Genomic DNA, 24,516 nt, shown 5'->3' with positions numbered 1-24,516 from the left:
GTATCGTTTCCCTCCTTGTATTGGAGTTTTCCTCCTGCTATTCTTTGCAGAGCTGAGTGTGTGGAAAGATATTGTGTAAATTTGGTTTTGTCATGGAATGTCTTGGTTTCTCCATCTATTGTGATTGAGAGTTTTGCTGGGTATAGTAGTCTTGGCTGACATTTGTGTTCTCTTAGAGCCTGGATGAGATCTGTCCAGGATCTTCTAGCTTTCATGGTCTCTGGTGAGAAGTCTGGTGTGATTCTGATAGGTCTTCCTTTATATGTTACTTGGCCATTTTCTCTTACTGCCTTTAATATTCTTTCTTTGTTTAGTGCATTTGGGGTTTTAATTATTATGTGGCGAGAGGTATTTCTGCTCAGATCCAGTCTGTTTGGAGTTCTGTAGGCTTCTTGTATATTCATAGGCATCTCTCTCTTTAAGTTGGGAACGTTTTCTTTCATAATTTTGTTGAAAATATTTGCTGGCCCTTTCTGTTGTAAATCTTCACTCTCATCTATACCTATAATCTTTAGGTTTGGTCTTCTCATTGTATCCTAGATTTCCTGGATGTTCTGGGATACAAGCTTTTTGCATTTTGCATTTTCTTTGACTGTTGAGTCAATGGTTTCTATGGTATCTTCGGCATCTGAAATTCTTTCTTCCATCTCTTGTATTCTGTTGTTTATATTTGCATCTATGGCCCCTGATTTCTTCTCAAGGTTTTCTATCTCCAATGTTGTCTCCCTTTGTGATTTCTTAGTTGTTTCTACTTCTGTTTTTAGATCCAGGATGGTTTTGCTCAGTTCCATCATTTGTTTGTTTGTGTTTTCCTGTAATTCTTTAAGAGATTTTTGTGTTTCCTCTTTCATGACTTCTGCCTGTTGACTCAAGTTCTCCTGCATTTCTTTAAGTTTTTTTTTTTTCGTTTCTTCTTTATTCGTTTCTGTCTCTTCAACCTTATTCTCCTGCATTTCTTTAAGTGATTTTTGCGTTTCCTTTATACGGGTTTCTAGCTTATTCATGTTCCCCTGTATTTCTTTAAGAGATTCATTCATGTCCTTTTTGTGTTCTTCTAGCAGCATCATGAACAGTGATTTTAAATCCAAATCTTGTTTCTCTGGTGTGTTGGCATAACCAGGACTTGCTGATGTTGGAGAGTTTGGTTCAGATGCTGCCATATTGCCTAGATTTCTTTTAGTAGCATTCTTGCGTTTGCCCTTTGCCATCTTGTTCTCTGGAGTTAGTTGGTCTTGTCTCTCGCTGGTATTTGAGCCTCCTGGGGGGCTCTGGGGCTATTTCTGCAACACTGGATGGCTGGGTTTCCCCTGGAGCAGATTGCTGATGTGCTGTCTTCCTCTTGGGTGTCCTTGCAGCCCTAGTGTGCTTTGCCCCAGATTGTATCTGTGAACCATATATTGCCCGTTTGCTCTTTCAGGGAGTGCTGAAGGGTGTATGATGCGGGTTTATTTCTTAACCACTTTTGTAAAGGTGGTTTTCAGTTGTAGAATTTCTCTGGTAAAATTTTTGGGTCACATATGTATTTTATCATATCATCTGTGAATTGTCATACTTTAACTTCTTCCAGTCTAATTTGTATCACCTTCATCTCCCTTGGTTTTCTTATTGCTCTAGCTAGTACTGCAAGTAATATATTGAATAGATAGGGAGAGAACCGTGTCTTGTATCTGATTTAAATGGAATTGTATTAAATTTCCCTCAATTAATTTAATCTTTGCTGCTGAATTGATATATATTGTGTTTATTATGTTTAGCAGCTCAGATTGTACCCTGGATTTCTCCAAGATGTGTAACATGAAGGGGTATTGGAATTTCCAAGACTTTTTTTCAATATCTAGTGAGATGATCATGTGACTTTTATCTTTTAGTTGTTTATATGGTAGAATACTGCCCCCTATTCAAGTTGACTGATAATTTTAAATGTTTCTCAGGGTAACCAATCACAATTGTCCAACTCAGGCAACCACTGCACTCCCTACCATGATGTTCATAAAAAGGGTGTGCTTTGTGAGCTCAGGGTCTCCTCTTGCCTGTGTGCTGAGGGACCCCAGTGTACATTGGAACAATAAACCTCTTGCAGATTGCAGTGATTCCAGTCTCTGTGGCCTTATTGAGTGTGGGGTCTTCCAACAGACTCTTACAAAACCTTGGCAGATTTTTGTATATTTAACCTTCCCTGCATCCTTGCAATGAATCCTCTTAATGATGATGGATGATGTTTTTGATGCCAACTTGTATTCAGTTTGTGAATATTTTAATGAGTATTTTGTCATCAATGTACATTAGTGAAATTGGTCTGAAGGTCTCTTTGTTGAGTGAGATTTAAGTATTGGGGTGACAGTAGCCTCGTAGAATGAGTGTGACAATATTCCTTCTGTTTCTATTTTATCGAATAGTTTGAGGAGTATTGTTATTAGCTCTTCTTTGAAAATTTGGTAGACTTCTGTGATAAAACAATCTGACCCTGGACTTTTTTGGTTGTTATACTTTAAATCACAGCTCCTAATTACTCAGAGATTATAGGAATGTCTGAGTGATTTACCTGATACCTGATATTGATTTAACTTTAGTGAGTATCTATATAGAAAAGTATCTAGTTGTGTACATTTTCAGATTTTGTGGAGTGATGGCTTTTGGAATAGAACTTAATTATTCTTTGAATTTTTTCAGAGTCTGACAAAGGCCAGGTTCAGCTTGTACACGAGTTGCTGAGAGAAGGGGTATCTGAGAGTGGCAAAAGTATGTCTTGAAGTCAAATTGTGGTTTCTGAGCTGATAGCCTATATTCTGCTTCAGTTGGCTCCCTAGACAGCCCTCTAAAGATAAAAGTAATCCTTGGGTTTTCTGATTAAAATCAGAAAGTTACCAGAGACCTCCATTGGTGGTACCGAAGATAGACAATGTAGTCAAGATAACTCAACCTCGATCATAACTGTCTGGTGGTACCTTGAATTCTGCTTCTTTCACCCATCCTATGTGCCTATCTGCCAAACCTGTTACATCACTCACTGTCTAATTTCTATTGGAGTTGGAGATGCCAGGAACAGCCAGCAGGACTTGTACTCTGGTCTTACAAGGGGAAAATTATGACAATCTGAGGGCAGCCATTCGTTTAGATGTAGAGAGACTAGAAACTTCCATCAGTGACCTTCAAGAATCACTAACTTTATTATCAGAAGTAGTACTGCAGAATAGGAGAGCTATACACTGCCTTAGCTGAGTAGTGCTGCTTTTACAAAGACCTTTCCAGGGTTGTTAAAGTGTCAATGGGCAAGGAAAGGAAAGGGCTAGCCAAGCAGAAAAGAGAGAACAGAGTCATGGCTGGTTCGAGTCTTGTTTAACCACCTGCATATCTACCCTATTATGATGCTTAATTGTTCTCCTATTGTTGACCTTTGGCTCATATATTTTAAACTACTTGGTCGCTATTGTGAAGAAACACATAGGTACAGTACAGCTAATGATCATAAAGCAGAGAACTATATACAAAAGACCACAAGTACGAGCTATCAGAACACCTGCAATTGCTTTAGGATTAAGCATGTATAAAGAGAAGGGGGTCAGCACAGGAACTTTGGAAAACTGATGGAACACTTGCCTCTCTCAGAATAAGAGGCTAAATTATATTCCTCAGAAAACAGGGAGGATGTCCCTGCATCTAAGGGAGGCCCAGAGTTTTTCCAGGACTATTGAACACCTACCTCATTCCCTAACAACCTATTAGTTTAAAGGTAACACTGTTCCACCAATCACGTTGTGCCTAATAGCCACTGCCCTTAAGACTGTATAAAGTCCTACTGTGCATAGGCTGCACATGGTCATTCTTTCCCCATGTGCAGGGCAAGCCCAGCATGCTGCATTAAATAAAATTCCTCTTGTTTTTTGCATTGAAAAAAAGAAAACCAGAAAGCCAGAAAACTTTCCAATAATGTCATGTTCTCTCTTCATACTTCCTTCTTTGAATAGGAACTAGAAAATATTCTAAAAAAAAAAAAACCTGTTGTCAATCTAAGTAATTCTTGGGATTTCTAGCCAAGGTCAGAAAATCAGTTAGAAAAAAAATATTTTAAAAGAGCTATGAAAAGTTTTAAAAGAGCCGTGTTCTTTCTCCGTGGATATTTTCAACCAAAATCAGAAATCATGTTTGAAAAAATCTTGAATATCTGTGTTCACACCCCAAAGATCTCTAGATAGCTCAGCTCTCCCTAGAAAAATATTCTATAAAAGAACCGCTATTGCTCTCTGTCAGCCCATCACATGCAGACCAAAAAGCCCTGTTTTATATTTACAAATAAATTCAGTCTTTTTTCCAGGTTCCCTCTTCGACATCCCATGAACTAGCTCTCCAAGACCTTAGCCCAGTGACTCAGGATAAGGACAGCAAGTACTTTTTGTAACATTGCAAAAGAATTCAGAGATCTCCTTACCTTTGTAAACTAAGCTGGATGGGACCTTGCCCTGGTATTAATACTCCATAAATATATTTTCCTCTTTCTTTAGTATCTATTTGACAAAGTGATTCATAGTGCTGTGGCACATATTTTTCTAGGTCTGTGAGTCCCCTCATATAAATATTATTGCATAGTTGAGAAATCATCATTTTGAACTAATGTTTTTAGAGTTCTTTCCCACAGCCATATGGGCTATCCTGATGGTGACACCATTCTACCATTTTGCTGAGAATTTACACACATCCTTGCCTCCCACCCTTGTGCTGTTTATGTTTATCATGGAGTCATTCACTTTAGCACAATAGCCTTCAAAACTCATGGAGGGGCTCCCTTGGGTGGCAATGATTTCATTAAATCCCTTAAGTGGGCTAGCAGTGTCTGTTGTTAGGTCTCCCTTTTCTTTTTTGATTTTGTTAATTTGGATCCTTTCTCTCTGCCTTTCATTTAGTATGGATAAGGCTTTGTCTATCATGTCAATTCTCTCAAAGAACCAGTTCTTCATTCTGTTTATTCTTTGCTTTATTCTTTTGTTTCTAATTGGTTGATTTCAGCCCTAAGTTTCATAATTTCTGGCCACATACTCCTCTTAGGTGCATTTGCTTTTGTTCCATAGCTTTCTGGTATACTTTGAAATTGCTAGTATGAGAACTCTCCAAATTCTTCATAAAGGTACTCAGTGCTATAAAATTTCTTCTTAGCGCTCATGGTTGAGTAGAGAGTTGGTCAGTTTTTCATGATTATATGGGCATTATGTTGCTTCTGTTTATCTTAAAAATCCAACTTTAGTCCGTGGTTGTTGCTATTGAAAACCACTGTTACACCATAGTGATCTGATAGTAGGCATGGGATTAATTCAATCTTATTGTATTTGTTGAGTTCTGTCTTGTGACCAATTATAAGGTCGATTTTGGAGAAGGTATCATCAGGTGCTGAGAAAAAAGTATATTCTTTTGCTTTAAGGTGAAAAGTTCTATAAATATCAGACAAATCCAATTGGTCCAAAGCTTCAATTAGTTTTACTGTGTCCCTGTTTAATTTCTGCTTTCCTGATCGGTCCATTGAGGAGAGTGGAGTGTTGAAGTCCCCCACAATTATTGTGTTAGGTGAAATGTGTACTTTGAGCTTTAGTAAAGTATCTTTTGCGAATGAGGGTGCCCTTGCATTTGGTGCATAGATGTTCAGAATTAAAAGTTCTTCTTGGTGGATTTTTCCTTTGACCAGCAAGAAGTGTCCCTAAGTGTCTCTTTTGATGACTTTAGGTTGAAAGTCCATTTTATGTGATAGTAGAATGGCTATTCCGGCTCATTTCCCGAGACCATTGGCTTGTAAAATTGTCTTCTGGCCTTTTACTCTTAGGTAGTTTTTGTCTTTGATATTAGGTGTGTTTCCTGTATCCAGTCTGTTAGTCTATGCCTTTTTATTGGGGAATTGAGTCTATTGATGTTAAGAGATATTAAGGAATAGTGATTATTACTTCCTGTCATTTTTGATGTTCTTTTTATATTTGAGTGGTTATCTTCTTTTGGGTTTGATGAAGGAAGGTTACTATCTTGCTTTTTTCCAGGGTATCGTTTCCCTCCTTGTATTGGAGTTTTCCTCCTGCTATTCTTTGCAGAGCTGAGTGTGTGGAAAGATATTGTGTAAATTTGGTTTTGTCATGGAACGTCTTGGTTTCTCCATCTATTGTGATTGAGAGTTTTGCTGGGTATAGTAGTCTTAGCTGACATTTATGTTCTCTTAGAGCCTGCATGAGATCTGTCCAGGATCTTCTAGCTTTCATGGTCTCTGGTGAGAAGTCTGGTGTGTTTCTGATAGGTCTTCCTTTATATGTTACTTGGCCATTTTCTCTTACTGCCTTTAATATTCTTTCTTTGTTTAGTGCATTTGGGGTTTTAATTATTATGTGGCGAGAGGTATTTCTGCTCAGATCCAGTCTGTTTCGAGTTCTGTAGGCTTCTTGTATATTCATAGGCATCTCTCTCTTTAAGTTGGGAAAGTTTTCTTTCATAATTGTGTTGAAAATATTTGCTGTCCCTTTCTGTTGTAAATCTTCAATCTCATGTATACCTATAATATTTAGGTTTGGTCTTCTCATTGTATCCTAGATTTCCTGGATGTTCTGGGATACAAGCTTTTTGCATTTTGCATTTTCTTTGACTGTTGAATCAATGGTTTCCATGGTATCTTCGGCATCTGAAATTCTTTCTTCCATCTCTTGTATTCTGTTGTTTATATTTGCATCTATGGCCCCTGATTTCTTCTCAAGGTTTTCTATCTCCAAAGTTGTCTCCTTTTGTGATTTCTTAGTTGTTTCTACTTCTGTTTTTAGATCCAGGATGGTTTTGCTCAGTTCCATCATTTGTTTGTTTGTGTTTTCCTGTAATTCTTTAAGAGATTTTTGTGTTTCCTCTTTCATGACTTCTGCCTGTTGACTCAAGTTCTCCTGCATTTCTTTAAGTTTTTTTTTTTTTTTTTCGTTTCTTCTTTATTGGTTTCTGTCTCTTCAGCCTTATTCTCCTGCATTTCTTTAAGTGATTTTTGCGTTTCCATTATACGGGTTTCTAGCTTATTCATGTTCCCCTGTATTTCTTTAAGAGATTCATTCATTTCCTTTTTGTGTTCTTCTAGCAGCATCATGAACAGTGATTTTAAATCCAAATCTTGTTTCTCTGGTGTGTTGGCATAACCAGGACTTGCTGATGTTGGAGAGTTTGGTTTAGATGCTGCCATATTGCCTAGATTTCTTTTAGTAGCATTCTTTCATTTGCCCTTTGCCATCTTGTTCTCTGGAGTTAGTTGGTCTTGTCTCTCTCTGGTATTTGAGCCTCCTGAGGGGGCTCTGGGGCTATTTCTGCAACACTGGATGGCTGGGTTTCCCCTGGAGCAGATTGCTGATGTGCTGTCTTCCTCTTGGGTGTCCCTGCAGCCCTAGTGTGCTTTGCCCCAGATTGTGTCTGTGAACCATATGTTGCCCGTTTGCTCCTTCAGGGAGTGCTGAAGGGTGTATGCTGCGGGTTTATTTCTTAACCACTTTTGTAAAGGTGGTTTTCAGTTGTAGAATTTCTCTGGTAAAATTTTTGGGTCACATATGTATTTTATCATATCATCTGTGAATTGTCATACTTTAACTTCTTCCAGTCTAATTTGTATCACCTTCATCTCCCTTGGCTTTCTTATTGCTCTAGCTAGTACTGCAAGTAATATATTGAATAGATAGGGAGAGAACCGTGTCTTGTATCTGATTTAAATGGAATTGTATTAAATTTCCCTCAATTAATTTAATCTTTGCTACTGAATTGATATATATTGTGTTTATTATGTTTAGCAGCTCAGATTGTACCCTGGATTTCTCCAAGATGTGTAACATGAAGGGGTATTGGAATTTCCAAGACTTTTTTTCAATATCTAGTGAGATGATCATGTGACTTTTATCTTTTAGTTGTTTATATGGTAGAATACTGCCCCCTATTCAAGTTGACTGATAATTTTAAATGTTTCTCTGGGTAACCAATCACAATTGTCCAACTCAGGCAACCACTGCACTCCCTACCATGATGTTCCTAAAAAGGGTGTGCTTTGTGAGCTCAGGGTCTCCTCTTGCCTGTGTGCTGAGGGACCCCAGTGTACATTGGAACAATAAACCTCTTGCAGATTGCAGTGATTCCAGTCTCTGTGGCCTTATTGAGTGTGGGGTCTTCCAACGGACTCTTACAATACCTTGGCAGATTTTTGTATATTTAACCTTCCCTGCATCCCTGCAATGAATCCTCTTAATGATGATGGATGATGTTTTTGATGCCAACTTGTATTCAGTTTGTGAATATTTTAATGAGTATGTTGTCATCAATGTACATTAGTGAAATTGGTCTGAAGGTCTCTTTGTTGAGTGAGATTTAAGTATTGGGGTGACAGTAGCCTCGTAGAATGAGTGTGACAATATTCCTTCTGTTTCTATTTTATCGAATAGTTTGAAGAGTATTGTTATTAGCTCTTCTTTGAAAATTTGGTAGACTTCTGTGATAAAACAATCTGACCCTGGACTTTTTTGGTTGTTATACTTTAAATCACAGCTCCTAATTACTCAGAGATTATAGGAATGTCTGAGTGATTTACCTGATACCTGATATTGATTTAACTTTAGTGAGTATCTATATAGAAAAGTATCTAGTTGTGTACATTTTCAGATTTTGTGGAGTGATGGCTTTTGGAATAGGACTTAATTATTCTTTGAATTTTTTCAGAGTCTGACCAAGGCCAGGTTCAGCTTGTACAGGAGTTGCTGAGAGAAGGGGTATCTGAGAGTGGCAAAAGTATGTCTTGAAGTCAAATTGTGGTTTCTGAGCTGATAGCCTATATTCTGCTTCAGTTGGCTCCCTAGACAGACCTCTAAAGATAAAAGTAATCCTTGGGATTTCTGATTAAAATCAGAAAGTTACCAGAGACCTCCATTGGTGGTACTGAAGATAGACAATGTAGTCAAGATAACTCAACCTCGATCATAACTGTCTGGTGGTACCTTGAATTCTGCTTCTTTCACCCATCCTATGTGCCTATCTGACAAACCTGTTACATCACTCACTGTCTAATTTCTATTGGAGTTGGAGATGCCAGGAACAGCCAGCAGGACTTGTACTCTGGTCTTACAAGGGGAAAATTATGACAATCTGAGGGCAGCCATTCGTTTAGATGTAGAGAGACTAGAAACTTCCATCAGTGACCTTCAAGAATCACTAACTTTATTATCAGAAGTAGTACTGCAGAATAGGAGAGCTATACACTGCCTTAGCTGAGTAGTGCTGCTTTTATAAAGACCTTTCCAGGGTTGTTAAAGTGTCAATGGGCAAGGAAAGGAAAGGGCTAGCCAAGCAGAAAAGAGAGAACAGAGTCATGGCTGGTTCGAGTCTTGTTTAACCACCTGCATATCTACCCTATTATGATGCTTAATTGTTCTCCTATTGTTGACCTTTGGCTCATATATTTTAAACTACTTGGTCGCTATTGTGAAGAAACACATAGGTACAGTACAGCTAATGATCGTAAAGCAGAGAACTAGATACAAAAGACCACAAGTATGAGCTATCAGAACACCTGCAATTGCTTTAGGATTAAGCATGTATAAAGAGAAGGGGGTCAGCACAGGAACTTTGGAAAGCTGATGGAACACTTGCCTCTCTCAGAATAAGAGGCTAAATTATATTCCTCAGAAAACAGGGAGGATGTCCCTGCATCTAGGGGAGGCCCAGTGTTTTTCCAGGACTATTGAACACCTACCTCATTCCCTAACAACCTATTAGTTTAAAGGTAACCCTGTTCCACCAATCACGTTGTGCCTAATAGCCACTGCCCTTAAGACTGTATAAAGTCCTGCTGTGCATAGGCTGCACATGGTCATTCTTTCCCCATGTGCAGGGCAACCCCAGCATGCTGCATTAAATAAAATTCCTCTTGTTTTTTGCATTGAAAAAAAGAAAACCAGAAAGCCAGAAAACTTTCTAATAATGTCATGTTCTCTCTTCATACTTCCTTCTTTGAATAGGAACTAGAAAATATTCTAAAAAAACCTGTTGTCAATCTAAGTAATTCTTGGGATTTCTAGCCAAGGTCAGAAAATCAGTTAGAAAAAAATATTTTAAAAGAGCTATGAAAAGTTTTAAAAGAGCCGTGTTCTTTCTCCGTGGATATTTTCAACCAAAATCAGAAATCATGTTTGAAAAAATCTTGAATATCTGTGTTCACACCCCAAAGATCTCTAGATAGCTCAGCTCTCCCTAGAAAAATATTCTATAAAAGAACCGCTATTGCTCTCTGTCAGCCCATCACATGCAGACAAAAAGCCCTGTTTTATATTTACAAATAAATTCAGTCTTTTTTCCAAGTTCCCTCTTCGACATCCCATGACCTAGCTCTCCAAGACCTTACCCCAGTGACTCAGGATAAGGACAGCAAGTACTTTTTGTAACATTGCAAAAGAATTCAGAGTTCTCCTTACTTTTGTAAACTAAGCTGGATGGGACCTTGCCCTGGTATTAACACTCCATAAATATATTTTCCTCTTCCTTTAGTATCTATTTGACAAAGTGATTCATAGTGCTGTGGCACATATTTTTCTAGGTCCGTGAGTCCCCTCATATAAATATTATTGCATAGTTGAGAAGTCATCATTTTGAACTAATGTTTTTAGAGTTCTTTCCCACAGCCATATGGGCTATCCTGATGGTCACACCATTCTACCATTTTGCTGAGAAATTACACACATCCTTGCCTCCCACCCTTGTGCTGTTTATGTTTATCATGGAGTCATTCACTTTAGCACAATAGCCTTCAAAACTCATGGAGGGGCTCCCTTGGGTGGCAATGATTTCATTAAATCCCTTAAGTGGGCTAGCAGTGTCTGTTGTTAGGTCTCCCTTTTCTTTTTTGATTTTGTTAATTTGGATCCTTTCTCTCTGCCTTTCATTTAGTATGGATAAGGCTTTGTCTATCATGTCAATTTTCTCAAAGAACCAGTTCTTCATTCTGTTTATTCTTTGCTTTATTCTTTTGTTTCTAATTGGTTGATTTCAGCCCTAAGTTTCATAATTTCTGGCCACATACTCCTCTTAGGTGCATTTGCTTTTGTTCCATAGTTTTCTGGTATACTTTGAAATTGCTAGTATGAGAACTCTCCAAATTCTTCATAAAGGTACTCAGTGCTATAAAATTTCTTCTTAGTGCTTATGGTTGAGTAGAGAGTTGGTCAGTTTTTCATGATTAAATGGGCATTATGTTGCTTCTGTTTATCTTAAAAATCCAGCTTTAGTCTGTGGTTGTCTGACAAGATACAGGAAATTATTTTTAATTTTCTTTATTCTATTGAGACTTGCGTCGTAACCACCTATATAGTAAATTTTGGAGAAGGTTCCAAGAAGTGCTAAGAAAACACTCTTCTTTTATGTTTGGGTGAAGGAGTATATAGATACCTTATAGATCTATTGGATTCATAACCTCAGTTAGTTTCTCTATTTAGTTTCTCTCTTGATCACCTGTCTTCTGCTGAGAGTGGGATGTTGATATCTCCCACTATTAATGCATGAGGCTTGAGGTATGATTTAAGCTTTAGTAATTCTTTTATAAATGTGGGTGCCTTTGAGTTTGGGGTGTATATGTTCAGAATTGAGATGTCATCTTGGTGCATCTTTCCTTTGATGAGTATGAACTGTACACACTCATCTCTTTTGCTTACTTTCATTGAAAGCCTATTTTATTAGATATTATAACAGCTACTCCAGCTTGCTTCTATACCCCAACCCTTTGTCTCTGGCACTTACATTGAGACTCCCCCAAGTGAGATACGGCGACCCAGATCGATGGAAAAACAAGAGGTTTATTATCTGGCATGTTGGATTTGACCTTCAATTAATCTCTGAAGGCATGTGACTAGAGGGTGATCCCAAATGTCTATTACAAGCAGTTTTTATACTTTTTAGGGTCACAAGTTTTACACTTTAACTTAGTGGCTAAGCATATTGGCCTTCAAATCTATTGGCTAGCAAGCATGGGTAAGTCGTGACTCAAACTTAAATTCTACCTGGAACTTTCTGAGGGTCAGGTGACTATCAGTCAGTACATTCTGCAGTTTGTCTGAGACTATTTTACTCCATAATGTTCCTGTGTGTGGTGTGGAGAATGTAACTTGGCCTAGCCTTGAACCAAGGTGGGTGGGTGTAAGGCTGGTGAGAGCCCCTAGGGTCCTCTCTTCTTTGGTGTGTTTCTTCAGAAGCATATTTCCAGCACTTTACTGTAAAGTAATGACTATCTTTGTTGCTCGAGTTGTATGCAGCAGAACAATGTTGCTACTCTAGAGTGTGGAGACAGTGCTATGATATGGGGAATGCTGGCCTTAGCAGGGATGGCAAGTTCTGCTTGAGCAGAGAGGGGGAAGCTGGACAACCATGCCTGTTCCCCAGGAACAAAGCAGTGAGATGATGGGGTGTTGGATACGGGATGGAGACTGTGGAGGGGGGCTGGACTAGTATTAAGGACAGGATCATTGGGTGGGAAGTGACTGTGGAGAGCAAAGGCAGCTCCCAATGTTGAAAGCTTCACGAGGAAACTCTCTGCCCCAGAAAATATTACAATTAGATAGGTTTGGTGTGTTGTTGTTGTTGTTGTTGTTGTTGTTGTTGTTGTTGTTTAACAGCGAAAGACCAGGGAGAAGACAGGGTCTTTCAAACCTGGATGGGGTGAGCCTGTCTCAGCTTGAGTTGCAAAGTGGCTAATCTGTTTATAATAGTTGCCTGTTTTGTTTGTGTGTGGAAAATCTTTTTGGCCAAAGAGGGTATCAAAAACGCTTTGGGGTGTCACCTCAGTCTCAATTTTGTTTGATAAATGGTGAAGACATTTATCCTGAGATAGTTTTTTTCATTGTAAAAATATGGGAAGGGACAGGGAGGAGTGACATATATAAATATGTCTTTTGTCTAATACCTTATGTCTAAGGTGTGTGGATGTGATTTTTTTTGTCTGAGTTTTTTAAGTCTGAGGCTTGGAATGGGTACTAGTTGAGTGCTCTAGTTTGATTGGAGTTAATATTAATGGGGAACATTTAGGTGTTTGGGGATTTTAGTTCTGTATCAGTGTCTTGAGTAGTATGGAAGGCAGGGTTTGTTTTTTAAGGGAGCCAAGAAAAGTATGAAGTTGTATGTTAGGTGGCTGGGGTGAGGACTATGGAATTGTTAGGTTTTTGTTTAAGCTTTGGTATGGTAGGACTTTGGATTTTGTGGTGCTGGGAAGAGAGAGGAGAGATGCATGTATCTCATTGGGTGGGGGAAGGTGGAGTACAAGGAAAGACAAGTGGAAGGCCATTTTTATTTTAATGGAGCCCTGTGTTTGGGTGAAGGAAGGAAGATCAGGGAGAGTAGATGGTTCATTTTGTGCTTTTTTAAAGGATAATGGGGCAGGACTGGGTAGATGGATTTTATTTTTCTTGTTAGTGCTGTGAGATCTGTGACATCTCGAAGAGTGTGGTCTTTAGGACATTGATCTTTGGACTCATCTGACTGAGGGAACCCTGGAGCTATGTTATTAACCTGCATTGTTTTAGATGATCTTATATATTGTTAAATTATAGCTAAGTTTGACAAAAAAAAAAAAACAAAAAAAAAAACAGGAGGGTTTTTTTTCCTTCTTTATTATCTCTCTTTCATATGAGAGAAGTTACTTGAGTCCATAAGTCAGGGCTGTAAATATTACCATTGGTCATATATGGTGCTATCTGAAGGACTTTTCCAAAAATAAGGAGGTTTTGGTTTGGGCTACTTTTATTTTGTGGGCTTTTAGTAGGGTATATATCTCCCTAACTTGGAGGTATTTTTATGTTATTACAAGTTATCTAGGACAGAAAGAAAAATGTCTTGTCCAAAGTGAACGTTCCTTTGGCCTGTTGGCTTTGGGGGAATTTTACACAGATCTAAACCACTAAGCCTTGTAAGTGGCTGTTGTTTTAACAGATTTTTTTGTTTTTGTTTTAAGGAGAAGTTAAATAGGGAGTTTTCTGTCAGTGACTTTTATGGGCTGTGGAGTTTCAGACAGGTGCTAGAAGGACCTTTAGCCAACACCAGAGAATAGCTCTGGCCAGAAGTCATTAGCAGTCTGTTTAATTTTCCTAAATCTACAGGAAGTCACTTTGTCTCTAGAGTTGGGGTGAGGGAGGAATGCTCCCCTTCCCTTCATATTGGTTTTAGTGTGTTTTCTGTTCTTGCCCTATGTGGTTGCCAGTTGTCATTCTATTTTACCAGTTTGTATACACTACCCAAAAAGATCTGTGGGGACTCTGCTCTGGCTAGAGTAGTCAGAAAATTATTCTCTCTGATGGAGAGAGGAGAGTCAGCTCAAGATAGCCACTGTTCTCTTCTCCGCTATTGCTACCCTAGAACAGAAATATTACTACAAGGCAGATGGGCTGGCACAATCAGAGACGACCATTTCTACTCATCTGCCTCTGCTGATCTGACTGCTGGTCTGAGATGTTAGGAATGCCTCATCTACAGAAGAGATTGGGGTGGAGCCCCTATGTAAAAGATTGTCATGACCCTCCCCATATGGTGCTGAGGTCACATAACAGGAGCATGATCAGGAATAGGTGAAACACCTACCATCCTCTGCTATGACATTCAAGGGCTTCCAACCTCACTCATGCTTTCTAAGTTTCCTGACACTGCCCACTGCCCAACACTTCTATTTTATTTTTTCATTGGTGTACAATCACATATTACCTGTACTTTCTTGTGTGTAGTTCACCTTCTAGTGTTTGAGTTTTCCTTCTAATATTTTCTGTAGGGCTTGATTTGTGGATATTGTTTAAATTTGCTTTTGTTTTGGAATATCTTATTTTCTCCACCTATGGTTACTGAGTGTTCTGCTGGGTAGTATTTTAGGTTGGCACCTGTGATTTCTTAGAGGCTTCAAGACATCTCTCTATTCATGTCTTTCTAAACTTTAGAGTCTCTGCTAAGGTTAATAAGTTGTGTGTAATTCTGATAGTCCTTTGTATGTTGCTTGATATTTTTCTCTTACAGCTTTTAGTATTCTTTCTTTGTTTTGTAGATTATTATGTGGTAGGAGGATTTTTTTTCCAGTCCAATTTAGTTGGTATTGTGTAAGCTTCTTGTATGATTATAGGAATCTGTATTTTTTTAGGTTGGGGAAATTTTCTTCTATGATTTTGTTGAAAATAATCTTTAGAGCTGGTACTGTTCTTTTTCTTCTATTCCTATTTTTCTTAGGTTTGGTCTTCCCTAGATGTTCTGTGACAAGAATTTTATAGATTTCCTCAGATCGTGCTTTCTTTTTTTGTTTGTTTGTTTGTTTGGGGGTTTTTATTCTTATTTTTTGTACACTCTAGATTTTATTCCCCTCCCAGTTGACCTTCCAACTGTTCCACATCCCATACCTCCACCCTGCCACCCTGTCTCTATGATGATGTCCCCCACCTCACCACCCACCCCACCAGACCTCTAAACTCCCTGGGGCCTGCTGTATTTTGAGTGTTCTCTCATTGGACATGTTCTCTAATTGGACACAGACCCAGTAGTCCTCTGTTGTACATGTGTTGGGGGCCTCATATAAGCTGGTGTATGTTGCATGGTTGGTGATTCAGTGTTTGAAAGATCTCTGAGGTGTAGGTTAATTGAGGCTGCTACTCCAACTACAGAAACAGCCTCCTCTTCAGTTTCTTCTAGCCTTTCCCTAATTCAACCACAGGGGTGAGCAGCTTCTGTCCATTGGTTGGGTTCAAATATCTGCATTTGACTCTTTCAGCTACTTGTTGGGTAGACTTTACTTTGTGTGGTCATTATAGGTCCCTTTTTGTGAGCACTCCATAGCCTCAGTAGCAGTGTCAGGCCTTGGGGCCTCCCCTTGAGCTGGACCTACTTTGGGCCTGTTGCTGTATTTCTTTCCCTCAGACTCTTCTCCATTTCTATCCCTGCAGTTTTTTCAGAGAGGAACAATTATTGGTCAGTTTTGATTGTGGAAAGCAACCATATCGGTCACTCAGTGCCCTATTTTTCTGCTGGAGGTAGGCTCTATTCTCTTTCCTCACCATAGGGCATTTCATCTAGGGTCCTTCCTTTTCAGCCCTGAGAGGCTCTCACCTCCCAGGTCTCTGGCACATTCTGGAGGGTCCCCCAAACTCCTACCCACATGGCTGCTTGCTTCCATTCTTTCTGCTGGCCCCCAGGGCTTCAGTCCTTTCCCCCCAACACAATACAATATCATATTCCCATCCGGTCTCCCCTTCCCTTCACTCTTGTGGTTTCTCTCCCAGCTCCCTCCTTCCAGTCCCCCTGTGGTTGATTTCTTCTTCCTCCAAAGTGGGACTTAGACATCCTTACTTAGGCCCTTCAGCTTGTTGACCTTTTTGAGTTCTGTGGACTGAATCTTGGTTTTCTGTACTTGTTTAATTTTTTTGTTCTGTTTTGTTTTGTTTTGTTTGTTCTAATATCCACTTATTAGTGAGTATATACCATTCCTGTACTTTTGGGTTTCAGTTTTATAGATTTTGTGTTTTGATTATTATGTGGTGGGAGGATTTTATTGTCTTGTCCAATTTATTTGGTATTGTGTAAGCTTCTTGTATGATTATAGGCATTTGTTTCTTTAGGTTGGGGAATTTTTCATCTATGATTTTGTTGAATTTTTTTGATTTTGGTTTTATTTTGCAGTCTTTGGAGGTTTTACTGTTCACCTTCTTCTATTACTATTTTTCTTAGGTTTGATCTTTCCTTGATGTCCTGTCAGTAATTGAGTAGATTTTTTCAGATTGTGTTTTCTTTATTGCTTCTATTTCCATTTCAGGTCTTGTACTATTTTATTCATTTACTTTACCTGTTTAATTGTATTTTCCAGTATTTCCTTAAGGGATTTATCAGTTTGACTTTAAAGGCCACTACATTTTTTATTTTCCTAAGTTTTTAAAGGGACTTATTCATTCATTTTCTCTTTAAAGGCATCAATCATATTTATGAGGGTAGATTTAAACTCATTTTCTTATGCTTTGGTTGTGTTAGAATATCCAGGTCTTGCTGAATAGGATATCTTTGCTCTGACAGTTCCATGCTGCCTTGGCTCCCGTTGTTTGGGTTCTAATGTTGGCCACTGACCATCTGGCTATCTGAGGAAATTCCTAATGTACTAATTATTGGAAAGGGAGGCCAAATCTGGATGTTCTTTGTGTAGGCAGCCTCTAGTGGTCAGTTGTGTACCAGATGTTCATGGTGTAGCAGATCTGGATATTCCATGTTTGTTGGGCCTGATGGAGGCCAGCAAAGTTGAGACCAAATAATGGAGCTCAGAGGTACAACCTGCATCTAGCTCAGGACTTCTGGGCATGACCTCAGATATATGCAGTGGAATTGGGCCAAAGGGATAGGGGGATATGACCTGTTTGTTTCCTGTTTAAAGGACCTGTATTTATCTTGTTCAGTAGGCCTGACGGAAGCTGGCAGAGTAGCAGCTAGACAATACAACTCTGAGGACAGGACAAATCTCTCTCCTTGAAAAATAAAACCATATTTAAATTGGATTTCCTCTTTTATATTGTTAAAACTCTGTTAATGAACAAAGATTCCACTTCCCACATAAATGTTGGATTGTTAACTAGTATTGCCATTGTGCTGGTCCTAATTAGATGATGATGTTGTATGGAGTTTCATTCCTCTGGCCTCTTGTTGAAATGCTGTATTGAAATCATTCATTATTACTGTAAAGCTGTGGTTTTAGATCCAATATTTTTAAGGTAAATGGGAAGATCACATCTGGATATATCTCTGTGTAAAATCATGTGCTATTCTTGGCTTCTGCTAAACTAACATGTGTAGTTTGTTTTTTTATTTTGTCATTTTCCTAATTTTTTGAAATTATTCTATGATTAACTCATTCTTTTATTTTATACCCCCATATTGTTTCATAAATTCTTCCTTGCCTTTTTTTCAAATTTACTGCTAATTTTATTTTATTTTTTATTTTCTTCTTTTAGTGAAAACAATTTTTTATACAGTATATCCTGAGTATAGATTCTCCTCTCTCTATTCCCCTAGGTTCTTCCCCACATACGGATTATGTATTTATTTTCACCATAGAGCTTCTGCTATCAGTTTTCTGTTAAGAAAGTCTTCACCTGTTCCAATGAATTCAAGGATATTCCCCACTGTATCTTCTATCTAGTTCAGTGTATCTTCTTTTACATTGTGGTTTTGGACCATTGGTAATTGAGGTTTTTGCACAGCAATGAGTATGAAATTATTTCCATTCTTCTCTGTGGAGAGAACCATTTTACCATAATCATTTGATGAAGATGCAACCTTATTCCCAGTACATATTTTTGTACTCCATCAAATTCAGATGTCCTTATGTATTTGGGTTTTCAGTTCAATTCCATTGATCAAAGTGTCTGTTTTTATGCTATTACCATCTGGTTTTTGTTATGATATCGCTGTAAAACTGGGTTTGGTCTAGGATAGTTCTACCTCCAGCAGAGATTTTATTGTTCAGGATTGTTTGTCATATCCTGTTTTTTTTTTTCATGTTATGTTGAGAATTAGCCTCTGAAATTCTAAAGAACCATGTTAGAATTTTTAAAGGTGTTGCATTGAATCTTTAGAATGCTTTTGGTAGGATGATCATTTGAATATACTAATCCTATAGACACACAAGAATTGAAGAATGTTCCATCTTCTCATATCAACTTCAATTTCTTTCATTAAGCAATTGAAGTTATTATGACAGAAGACTGTAACTTACTTTATTAAAGTTATGCTAAGATATTTAATATTATTTGAGGCTTTTGTGAATTGGTTCTAATTTCCTGATTTCTTTCTGAATCCCTTTAGGTATATAGGAAAACTACTGATTTATTTTTAGTTAATTTTATATTCAATCACATTGCTGAAACCTGGTGGAGGTTTTATGGTGAGTTATAGTATCATATCATTGGCAAATAACAAAACATTCACTTCTACTTTTCCAGATTTTATTCCCTTGGTCTCCTTCAGTTGTCATATCGCTCTAGCTAATATTTGAAGTACTATCTGAATAGATATGTAGAGAACACACAAATTGGTCTTCTTCCTGATTTTACTGGAATTACTTTGTGTTTCTTTCCATTTAATTTGATATTTGCTAAATGCTTGCTGTAAATTGCCTTCCTTAAAGTTATGTATGGCCCTTGTGTTCCCTAATCACTTCAGCATTTTTATGATGAAGGTACATTGGGTTTTGTCAAAGACCTATATTATATCTAATTATATGAGCATTTGTTTTGATCTTTTTCTTCATTTATATATGTTGAATTTACTTATTCTTTGTATGTTACCATTACTGCATCTGTGGAATAAAGCTTAATCCATCATGTTTGGTTGATATGTGGTTACATTCAGTTTCAAGAATTTTATTTATTATTTCTGCAACCATGTACATAAAAAATTGCTCTGTAATGCTTTTTGTTGAGTCTTTAAGTGACTTCAGTATCAGGGTCATTGCAACTTATCAAATGAATTGGCAAATATTCCTTCTCTTACTTCTTTTAGAGTAACTTGAGAAAATTTGGCATTAATTTTTTTTTGAAAATCTAGGAGAATTCTGGACTAAGATCATCTTTCACTGAAATGTTTTGTTTGGGAGATTTTAACGACTGCTTCGCTTTTGCTGTGGGTTACTGGTCTATTTAAATTATTTATATAATCTTGATTTAGCTTTGGTAATAGTATTAAAAAGTAAAAATTTCCATTGTATTTAGAGTTTCCAATTTGGGAGAGTATACATTTTTAAATAAGTGTTTGTTAAGCCTTTTTTTTTTTGTTTCTTTTTTTTTTTTTTATTTGAAATGTCTCTGAAATACTCAACAAAGGTAAGAGAGAGGCTGGAGAAACCATATCCAGAGGTTAGGCACGGCTCCTAGTTGAGAGTTGGGACCAGCAACCCATAACAAAAATATTGATTCAGAATTGCTCCTGTCTAAGGGAAATGCAGTGACAACGAATAGGGCAGAAACCAGAGGCCATCCAGAGAGGGTCCTACCTAGGGATCCATCCAATCTGTATCCACCAAACCTAGACACTATTGCTGATGCCAAGGAGTGATGGCTGACAGAAGCCTTGTATAGCTGTCCCCAGAGAGGCTCTGCCAGAGTCTGACCAATATACATGCAGAAGCTCAAATGCTTGCAACCAACCATTGGAATAAGCATGGGGACCCCAATGGAGGAGTTAGTGAAATGACTGAAATAACTGAAGGGGTTTGCAACAATATCAACTAACTAGACCCCAAGTCCCAGAGCTCACAGTGACTAAACTCCCAACTAAAGAGGACACATGGAGTGACCCGTGGCTCCAGCTGCACATGTAGCATAGGAATGCCTTATCTGGCATCAGTGGAAATGGAAGTCCTTGGTTCTATGTAGCCTTGATGCCCAAATTATGGGGAATTCTGGGGCACTAAGGTGGGAGTAGGTGGTGGGTGCACCCTCATAGGATGAGGGGGTATGGGGAATTGTTTTTTTTTCCATATCGGCACATTACCAATTGGTTTAATCATGGTCATATTCATTACCATTTGGATTAGACTGTACCTACAAACACAGTGCAACCATCAATTGTTACACATTAAAATTATTAATTCCTTTCTTTGACTATCTTTGAAACAGTTTAGCAAAAAGGATAATATAAATTTCATTTTTTACAACCCATACTTATGCAGAACCCACCAAGAATCTTATCCTTAATTGTTGAGAGCTCCTTAAAGCAATGCATATATTGCCCAGAAGCAGGCAACTCTCAGTCCACATCTTAAAACTGTTATGCATTTATTTCCACTAAACCTTACAATGGATAGTTATTATATACTTTTTTTATGGATAGAGATTAAAGCATCATTGATTTCTTGGTCTTCCACAGGTATATATCAAGGCCTTCATCACACATGACTATTAAGGATCATTGCTTGGAATAAGGATGAGAGTGTCACTCATTGATTTAAATAAAACAAAACATTTATACAGTTGTTTGACAATAAGTAGATTAACCTTAATGGGACCAATGAGTTTATCCTAATGTGATTCAGATTCTTACCGCCATGAAATTTCATATGGGTTCATAGTAACAAATATGAAATAATCCTTTGATAAATATCAGTTCCCTGTACTACTATATAGTAGGTCCACATAAATATTCAGTATATGCAAAATAAGAGAGCTTCAGTCATGAATACAAAATACTGAAAATCTGATTTTAGAGACTATATTTCAAGGAAATATAGTCTTAAGGAAAAATATGGTAAAAATACACATGATAACAAATTAAAATTTAAGATATCACTGGTACAAAATGTAGAAAAATTAAAACCTAATTTTGAAATAAAGTGTTATCCTCCTATAAATTAGTTAATGAAACAGACATTATGTTCCTTAATTAAGTCAAACATGGAATTCTATTCTTTGAGTTTTTTGTTTGTTTGTTTGTTTTTCGAGATAGAGTTTCTCTGTATAGTCCTGGCTGTCCTGGAACTCACTCTGTAGACCAGGCTAGCCTTGAACTCAGAAATCCGTCTGCCTCTGCCTCCCAGAGTGCTGGCATTACAGGCGTGTGCCACCACCGCCCAGCTTGGAATTCTATTCTTGAAACATACATTGTACAGTAAAAAAAAGCAACAAAAAACACTCATAATAGAAACAAAAGGACGAGTTGTTAATGTGTAAAAAAACTTGGTGAAAATGAGTAGTGTTCCATGGTCATAAAAGTAAAAAGAATTAAATAACAAGGAATCACAGGAGAAATTTGATTCTGCTGAAATTAAACTCAATATATGTTAGCTCAAAATATAAAACAAAGACAATCCCTTGATGAGGTGATAGTTTTCAGAATGAGACAAAGGTTTAATGTAATTGAAAATTGGCATCACAAAGGGAAGGGCATATATTTTTTAAATCAAGGTAAAACTCGCAAATGTTTAGGAGCAGAGTATTCCAAACCTATTTTTAATACCTAGTAATAATTCAATCTCTACATGTTGACAAATAATGACATTGCTAAAAGTAACAATATAATACTAGTTAAAGATTTAAGCTTCAAGAATGTAATGGCATTTATTAATTTGAAATCATTCAGACTGTTAACCAAATAGGAGTATCCAAGGGGCTATATGAAAATAAATAATTATGGGCACCAAATCAAGAAAACATCATTTAAGAAATGAATTTCAAACAATAATGTAAGTATTGTACAAAATATTTGTCCAGAATTAGACATTTTTTCATAAGAAGATGAAAGAATCAAGTTACAATAATGCAACACTTTTTTCTAAACTGTTTTGAGTCATAAAATAGATGAAACAGAGTTACAAATTGAGGCAAAGCATACAAGAACAGAGGAAAAGCATTGGATTTTTATTTTTATCACCATAGGCACTGTATAGATTTGAAAAGAGGCAGAGTACACAAAAATGTCTTTCTGAAACAATAAAGAAGGGTGACTCAGGAAACATTTCAATGAGCTAGGAGTAATTAATATATCAGAGGGGAAGAAACACCTGAGGATTGATTCACAGTCACTTTCATTTCTGAACAGATATGGATCGGTGTGTAAAGTGTCCAGAATCTCACTATGCCAACTCAGAGAAGAACCACTGCCTTCAAAAATCTTTCACCTTTTTGGCATATGAAGAACCCTTGGGGATGGCACTCACCATCACAGCACTGTGCTTCTCTGTACTCACAGCTGTGATCCTTGTAGTTTTTGTGAAGCACAGAGACACACCCATTGTCAAGGCCAATAACCGGGCTCTCAGCTATACTCTGCTATTGACACTCTTCATCTGTTTCCTCAGTTCCTTGCTCTTCATTGGCCAGCCCAACACAAATACCTGCGTATTGCAACAGACAGTATTTGGAATTTTGTTCACTGTGGCTCTCTCCACAGTGCTGGCTAAAGCTATTACAGTAGTTATTGCATTCAAGGCCACTGTTCCAGCTAGAATGGTGAGGTGGTTAATGGTATCAAGAGCCCCTAACTTCATCATTCCCATCTGCACAATGATCCAACTTGTTATCTGTGGTATCTGGCTTGTGACTGCTCCACCCTTTATTGATCAAGATACTCATGCTGAGCATGGTCATATCATCATTGTGTGCAACATGGGTTCAACAGTTGCCTTCCACACTGTCCTGGGGTACCTCTGCTCCTTAGCACTTGGGAGCTACACAATGGCCTTCTTGTCCAGGAATCTGCCTGACACATTCAATGAAGCCAAGTTCCTGTCATTCAGCATGCAGGTATTCTTCTGTGTTTGGATCACTTTCCTCCCTGTCTACCATAGCACAAAGGGGAAGGTCATGGTGGCTATGGAAGTGTTCTCCATATTGGCTTCTAGTATAGCACTCCTTGGATTGATTTTTGTCCCCAAGTGCTACATTATTTTGCTAAGGCCAGAAAAAAACTCCTCTCTTGGCATCAGGCACAAAAAACATTCAAGAAGGAATATTCATTTAAATTTTCATTAAAAATCAAAGTTTATCTACAATACTAAGTTATATGTTATGGTTTAAACCAGTTCCAGTGGATTCTAAATGTCTTATTTGGGTATAATATCATGTGATTGTGTACATTTATCATTTCTTCATCTAATTGTATTAAGCTCTCTTTGTATTGAAACCATTGTTTTTCTTTATGTTTTAGATTTATTATGTGCTTTTTGTAACATAGTTTCACTACGTGTCTTTGTTGGCATACTATCCCATAATTATACCAGTGTGGCATAAATTGATAGATACAAAGTGCTTTCCTCTGCATATAAAGTGCTACTGCGGAAGATGTATCAAAATGTCGACCATGTCGGATTCATTTTTACTTCTTTAATCAAAAAAAAATCATGTGATTGATTTATTTGTTTTCAGCTCCCCTTTCCCAGTTACACCCTCCCCATATGCTCCATAAGTCCTTTTCTCTCCATCCATTCTCTTATCTTTCCCTTAATTCTTTGTAAACTGAGCATTATTAGAGCAGTGTCTCTTAAGATTTAATTTCACAGTTTCTTATTTCCAGTTATCAGGAAAAAGAAAATGCCATAGTTTTTAATGACAGTAGAAGATACTTCTATTTTAATACATCATTATTTTGTTACATGAGAGAAAATAGATCTACTTACTCTGTAGAACTACAAAATCTGAGTTAGAATTAGCATTTATTTACAAACTTCAAGTTTAGGAACAAGGGTGTGAGATCAGGTGTTTCATAAGCTGTTAGAGCACATCACTTTGGATAGAGGCATGCAGGTTCAGCTGAGATTAGCAAGAGCATTATGGAAGATAGAAGTACTAGAGATCCACAGCTGATGTAATATGGATGTATACTTCATTGAAAATTAAGTCTTTCTTAGAAAAGTGGAAGTAATGGATAATTGACAATGATTGTTAAAAATTATGTAACAACTTTAAATCTGATCATAGAAATAATGATCAGATATTTTATAACACTGAAGAAAACTTATGACTCTATGAAGATGGGATAGAGGGAACATAGGCCTTCCACACATAGATA

The 24,516-nt window shown here is 37.5% G+C and overlaps 1 protein-coding gene across 1 annotated transcript in view; it reads left to right on the top strand.

The window, feature by feature from the left end:
- LOC127694106 (vomeronasal type-2 receptor 116-like) overlaps positions 1-23,480 on the top strand; it is a 48,984-nt gene extending 25,504 nt beyond the window's left edge. The window contains exon 6 of the mRNA XM_052195558.1: positions 22,549-23,480. Coding sequence (XP_052051518.1) covers positions 22,549-23,480 — 932 coding nt within the window. The remainder of the gene's footprint in view (positions 1-22,548) is intronic.
- The last annotated feature ends 1,036 nt before the right edge of the window (positions 23,481-24,516 follow it).

The sequence above is a fragment of the Apodemus sylvaticus genome, chromosome 1, assembly GCF_947179515.1.
Source record: "Apodemus sylvaticus chromosome 1, mApoSyl1.1, whole genome shotgun sequence".
Classification (NCBI taxonomy): Eukaryota; Metazoa; Chordata; class Mammalia; order Rodentia; family Muridae; genus Apodemus; species Apodemus sylvaticus.
This window is presented reverse-complemented; position numbering and strand designations above follow the sequence as displayed.